The 6314-nt window shown below is 36.6% G+C and overlaps 1 protein-coding gene across 3 annotated transcripts; it reads left to right on the plus strand.

The window, feature by feature from the left end:
• Nucleotides 1–601: 601 nt before the first annotated feature.
• On the plus strand, nt 602–5458 carry meak7 (MTOR associated protein, eak-7 homolog). 3 transcript variants are annotated; one of them, XM_084124536.1, is made up of 8 exons: nt 602–740; nt 932–1097; nt 1818–2048; nt 2761–2905; nt 3460–3858; nt 4626–4744; nt 4827–5009; nt 5117–5458. In XM_084124536.1, exons 2-8 carry the CDS (start codon nt 936–938, stop codon nt 5234–5236), a joined length of 1359 nt encoding a protein of 452 aa, XP_083980662.1. In that variant the 5' UTR covers nt 602–740; nt 932–935; the 3' UTR covers nt 5237–5458. The 3 variants fall into 3 exon arrangements, with proteins under 3 accessions (XP_083980662.1, XP_083980664.1, XP_083980663.1); XM_084124538.1 differs by having other exon boundaries at nt 656–740; nt 932–1102; XM_084124537.1 differs by having other exon boundaries at nt 677–777.
• Nucleotides 5459–6314: the final 856 nt, after the last annotated feature.

Consider the following 6314-nt stretch of genomic DNA (forward strand, 5'->3'; position numbering starts at 1 on the left):
GTATTATGTTACTGTGTTGTGGTATTACTGTGCTGTAGGTGGATTATTTATTAATTTATTTTTAAAATAAATTGATTTGCTTTAATCAATGTTTTGTTAATTTTATTTAATGCATTTATTTATTGGGTTATTTTTTAGTAAATTTAGTTTATTTATTGTTACATTTTTACACTTTTTATCTTTAGACTTTTCCACAGACCCCATAGGACTCACTTGTGGCCCCTTGGGACTCCCCCTAAACCCAGTTTGAAAACCCCTGATTTAGTAAATTTAACACCAATGTATACTTTGTTCTCTGTGTGGTCTTAAAAACCCTAATGCAAATACTTTTCTATATAGACTAATCACCATTTATTTGTAATTAACAGAAAGTAGGCCTAAATATCACACAAATACTTACAGTACCTAATTGTAAATATTTTTTTTAATAAAATATCATATTAATCTACAAAACTATAACAGATAAACGTAGCTACATCAACACCAAACCATCTGGCGTAACAGTATCCTTTGTTTGTATTTTTTTTTTGTGTGACAAATTCCAACTAATTTTCCAGGAAACCAACTATCACTCTGCGGATGACGCAACCTGATCCAGCCAATCACAGCGCGGTTTGAAGTTTCTCTCCAGTCATTGGTCCTCTGCGCGTGATGTAGTGCAGAACCCGGAAATTATTTTTTGTGTGTGTTTACCGGTGTTTACATCGTGAGTCGAAATGTCAAACTGAACCACTGACCAGGTCTGAATATCTCACTTCAGTTTTTTAGAACTCAAGTGTGCGTTGTATTTCAGAGTTTCCCTTGAGCACTTGTTTCAGTCAGCAGTTTAAACTAAGCATGTTTTTATGAATTCATTTGTGCCTATGACAGTCAGACTAAATTCCATTAATTAATTAATTTAAGTTGACATTCATTCGTGTTTTCCCTTCAGGGTGATGGGGAACACCGACAGTGTTGTAGCGCAGAAACGACTGGCCCGTTTTCGTCCGGATGAAAGACCCGTTATAGAGGGGACATTTGACAGGCTTCATGGAACTGGCTCCTCTGCTTCTTCATCTGGAAAAACGGGGAAGGGTTTATCCCTAGACATGCTGAAGGTAAGGTGAGCAGCTGTGGCACAAGCATTAAACTAGTTCTGTTAAACCTAACATTTTAATTCATTTTAATTATATTTGTGTATGTGCGTGTATACATATTCACCCAAAAATGAAAATTCTGTCATCATTACTCACCCTCAAGTGTTTCTAAACCTGTATGAATTTCTTACTTCTGCTGAACACAAAAGAAGATATTTTGAAGGATGCCAGTAACCAAACAGTTGATGACCCCATTGACTTCCATAGTAATCCCCCCACACAAATACAGATGATAAATACAGTTGATAAATCTATATATATAAACAGAAAATATATATATAAAAAAAACAATAAATTCAAAATATTAATAAAAACTATAACAGTATTTCAGTGTTACTAAAATAACACTGTCTTGAACTGAACGATTGAAAATACATGGAAACCGATTTTTATTAAATTTTCACATATTCCTAAGTCTACCACATAATTACTTACCCATCATTGGGACAATCATAAATTATTGATGTCCAGTTTAATGCTGTCTGAAGTCATTTGTAAGAAGGCTGAACAGTATTGTAGAATATCTAATAATAATCTGCCTAATAATCAATAATGTAATTGTTATGGCTGGTGAACAGATGCAGATCTGACAAACATTTTCTCTTTGGATTGCATGTCTTTACAAACTCAAGATACATTGATTTGAACTTTTTGCTGTTTTTATTTATTTATTTGTTTCAGATGACAATGGGAAAGATGGCATCAGAATCAATGATAAAGAGAGTATTCCATGGCATACACAGCATTGATCCAGAAGTGCCACTGCCCCCTGGTGATGGGGTAAGTCGTGAGCAGTTGGTTATTTTCCTGGCAGATATTCTTAGAGGAACTGCAGAGGAACGTGCACCTTTGGTCTTGGCAATGGCAGAGGGTGCAAAGGCTACTGCTACCACAGCTGAGCAGATCAGAGGTGTAAGTATCACCAAAATCTAATTATATAAAGGGGTTCAGTATTAAGTGTTATGTACTATTATTTTTTTAGTTTTCACTTTAATTTTAGTTTACGTTTTAGTTGTTATGTGCTTTTGTCATTTTTATTAGTTTTTCATATTTATATATTTTTTATATATTATAGATAAAAAATATCTCTATATAGATTTTCATCTCAGTTTAGTTTTAGTAATTTTAGTACTTATTTCATTTAATTGCCAGGGCATATTTTCTCATTTTTGTTGTTTCTAAGTTTTTCAGCTAATAGTTATATAGTTATAATGTGATTTTTGTTTTATTTCAGCTTCATTTCAATAACCAAAGTTGATTTCATTAACACTGTTAAACATAGGCCTGAAAATATAAACCAACTAGGCCCGGTTTCACAGATAGGGCTTAGATTAAGCCAGGATTCGGCCTTAGATCAATTAGGACATTTCTGTAGCTTTTATAAACATGCCTTAGAAAAAAAAACATTACTGGTGTGCATCTTGTGACAAAACAATGGCACTGACATATTTTAAGAAAGATATATCAGTGCAGGATGCTTTCTGTTAAAACAGCTCAAATGTGTATTTTTTGTCTAGGACTAGGCCTAAGCTCATGCCTAAGCTCAATTTAACAATGAAGCATCAATACAATTTCCAAATAATTCTTAATATCTTATTGTGGTAATTTAATGTTTATGAAATAGTTTGTGGAAGACCTGGTTTCAGCGGCAGTGCAGACTCTAGTCCACAGGGGGCATCTGCGAGGTTGGCAACCCGATCGCATGGCTGATGGCCATCAAGGGGTAAAACTGCTGTCAGAACAATTGACCTCTGAATTAAAATCTTCAGGTTTGTATCAGAATCACAGTAAATGCTGTTTTAGATTAAATCCAAATGAAAATTAATGAAGTGTATTTTTAAATAATGTGAATGTGAACCATTTGGATAAATCTCTTAAATAAGAGGTATTCTTTTAGTATTATTTATATACTATTAAAGTATTTATTCATATTTTGATAGCTTTTATTTTTATATTTTACAATTTTATGCTTAGTAATTTTTAATAGCTTTTGTTTTTGCTTAACGCTTTACAATAATTCCATTTGTTAACATCAGTTATCTACATTAGTTAACATGAACTAACAGTGAAAAAATAATTCTAAAGCATTTATTAATTTTAGTTAATGTTAGTTTCAACATCAAAAGTTGTATCTTTTAATATTATTTAATGGACCTGAGCTAACATGAACTAACAATGAACAGCTGTATTTTTATTAACATTAATGTATTAACTAACATTAACTAATGGGACCTTATTGTGAAGTGTTAACTTGTTTTAACTAACAGTTGCAGTGCACAGCAAGAGGATTATGTAATATAATTAGTCCTTATCGCTTCAATAGACCAGAGTACGTGTGACATTCCATGTCTGGAAGACTGGCTTTTCCGGATCCCAGCAATGGCCATGTTCTTGGAGCTTCTGATTGGTGAGGGGCTAGGAGTTGGGTTGCCCTCTCGTCCTCCCCCAACTCTCTTGCCCCTGTGTCGGTACGCTCCCTGGAGTGAACTCCGATGTCTCTTGAATCTACCTCTTCTGATGTTCCTGTCCCCTCAGCTACCAGAGGGACATAGCGCCCCCTGGAGGTTGTTATTCTCTACAAACATACACGGGGAAAGCTTCACCCGATTGGTGGGCAACTGCAAAAGTCGGGGTCCCACTGTCATGTTGGTAAAAGACACTAAAGGCCATATCTTTGGTGGCTTTGCGTCTCAAAGCTGGGAGGTCAAGCCTCAGTTTCAGGGTGAGTTCAGAAGGATTAAACCATATACGATGTTATGCTGTGTTCATGCCATGTTATAATTGTGGTAATTATGAGATGATAACCCGGAGTCGGAGCCATTCACATCCTCGGATTCAAAATTATTTGTTTCTATGGCAACACTATCAGCGCCAAAATGGCTCTGTAGCAGTCAGGTGGTACATCGATCACGCAGTACACAAAGGACAAAGTAAACAAAGGACAGTGTAAAAGTAACCCCATTCCGTGGGAAAACTACTGGCTTGAACTATGGGTGATTTATAGGTTCAAATAGAGCCTGCTTTAACGTCGCTATTTTTTAACTGTTAATGCATTATTGTCATGTTAATTTGCCCTAAATTCAACACAAGAGAGATTTTCTTCACACACAGTATGAGTTGCAGTCTGAAGACGTTTTTCCGCACCATTTTGATTGACAGGATATTATTGGCCCTGATCATCAGCTGCTTTTAAATAGTTGGCCGATACATCGGTGCATCTCTACCAAAAAGGTTCTATATGGGATAAATTCAATAAGGAGAAGTGTCTTAAATGATTACAAAAGTCGCTTCTATATATGAAGTGCCTGACAGAGCCCTTTAAGGTTCTATATAGAACCTTTTTTTTCTAAGAGTGTCAGAGTTTGCAAATTGTAATTACGAGTTCTATGAGGACATGAACGCTTACAAAATCTCGTAATTAGTTAATTCTGACATGGTGTGAACACACCTTTATACATTACAATCAATGTTTTCTTCTTTTTGCTCTAGGCGATTCCAGGAGCTTCCTCTTCTCTATTTCTCCCTACATGCGAGTGTTCACCTGCACAGGCTATAACAATCATTACATGTACCTGAACCAGGGCCAGCAGACCATGCCAAATGGCTTGGTGAGATCAATATTAAACAGTGCTCAAGGCTTTACAACACCATGGAACAAAACAAAATTACATTGTTACTTCTCTTTTTTAGGGTATGGGTGGTCAGCATGGCTATTTCGGCTTGTGGTTGGACTGCGATTTTGGACACGGCCACAGCAGGGCTCGACCACGGTGCACTACATACGGCAGTCCTCAGCTCTCAGGAGACGAGGAATTCAAACTGGACACCGTGGAGATGTGGGGCGTTGGGCAGCCACCTAAAGAACAGGAACAGGTCTGATAATATGCTGAATTTTGTAGTTTTTTGGGTTTGCTTTTTTGATACTAAAAAAGATCAAAATAATTATGCGAAATTGAAATGTTCCTGATCTTGACATTCAGGATGAGAAGAAGAAAAGCATACTAGATGCAGATCCTGAAGTACAGGCCATGATGGAAATGACAGGGAAGACCCTGCACAGCCAAGGCCTCCGAGAACCTGAGGAGGATGAGGGAGAGTGAGGATGGAAAAAAGATGAAGACAACATGAAGATCAAACTAGCAGTGTTTCTTTTAAGTGTTTGGTTTTGTTTGTGTTTTTACACTAATATGAATGATGAAGAAACCACACTGTTAAGAACCACTTATTAAGGTGTTATTACACTGCAGTTTTTATGTGGATATGCAAAATCAAGGAGCTGGTTTCCTGCTTTCTGTGAAATATTAAAATGTGCACACAAAGACGTTTTGATGTTCTGCCTGACTACTGTTTAACACTGAGTATTGACAATGTGTGACTGGATTCTACATTTCTTATCAAATATCTGGACATTATGTGGTTGCATTTTGTCTTGACTGATAACTTTAGTGTCTGTAAACTGAAAGATTAGAAAATGGAAATTATTATTAGTGGTGCTTGTCAATGTTATTGCTCACACTTAAACTTTGGCACGCTACTCCTCACGCACCATTTGTCGTAGACCCATCAATGAGGTGTCAAATCGACCAGTTTATTGAGGAGAGGTGTGCTATGACTTTTATAAGCCATTGGGTGTACGATGTTCGTCCATCGGGCGATAAATCGGCCGAAAAAAGTTCCATAGACTTAACATTAGCAAAAAATTTGAAAGATCATAATCTTTGGATCAGAAGGTCAGAGAGACTTGGGGTTGGGCTCTTTTGACTCGGCCTATCAAGCAGCTTCATAACAACTTCAACTTCATAGCCACGCCCTAGCAGCCAGTTACAGGACCCTAGTTACCATTAAACAACATTAACAAGCAAAATCTCAGCACCAGAACATTGTAGAAACACAGAGTTGGCCTTTTTAAATATCAACCCATAAACTGTATAAGCAAACCCTAGTAACCATAAAGATTACCCTAGAAACCGTACAATCACATGAATAAGCTATATCTCAGCACCAGAATATCGTATGACTAGACATATGGGCTCGTTTGTTTCGGTTGGGAAACCAGTCTGTGAATAGGTGAACCCTAGCAACCGAGTGCCGAGTTTTGCCACTGCAAGCACCACTCACATTTTCTTCAGGAAATGTACATTCAAGTTATTATTATTATTTTCTTCTTATGAATGGTTA

Source organism: Abramis brama, assembly GCF_963993115.1.
Source record: "Abramis brama genome assembly, chromosome: 9".
Classification (NCBI taxonomy): Eukaryota; Metazoa; Chordata; class Actinopteri; order Cypriniformes; family Leuciscidae; genus Abramis; species Abramis brama.

Excerpts from the sequence above, each read along its gene's own strand:
- meak7 (XM_084124536.1), top strand. The coding sequence starts at position 936 with ATGGGGAACACCGACAGTGTTGTAGCGCAGAAACGACTGGCCCGTTTT. Across the intron at positions 2,049-2,760 it reads CAGCTGAGCAGATCAGAGGT|TTTGTGGAAGACCTGGTTTC; the intron begins GTAAGTATCACC and ends TTTATGAAATAG. Across the intron at positions 3,859-4,625 it reads GGTCAAGCCTCAGTTTCAGG|GCGATTCCAGGAGCTTCCTC; the intron begins GTGAGTTCAGAA and ends TTTTTGCTCTAG.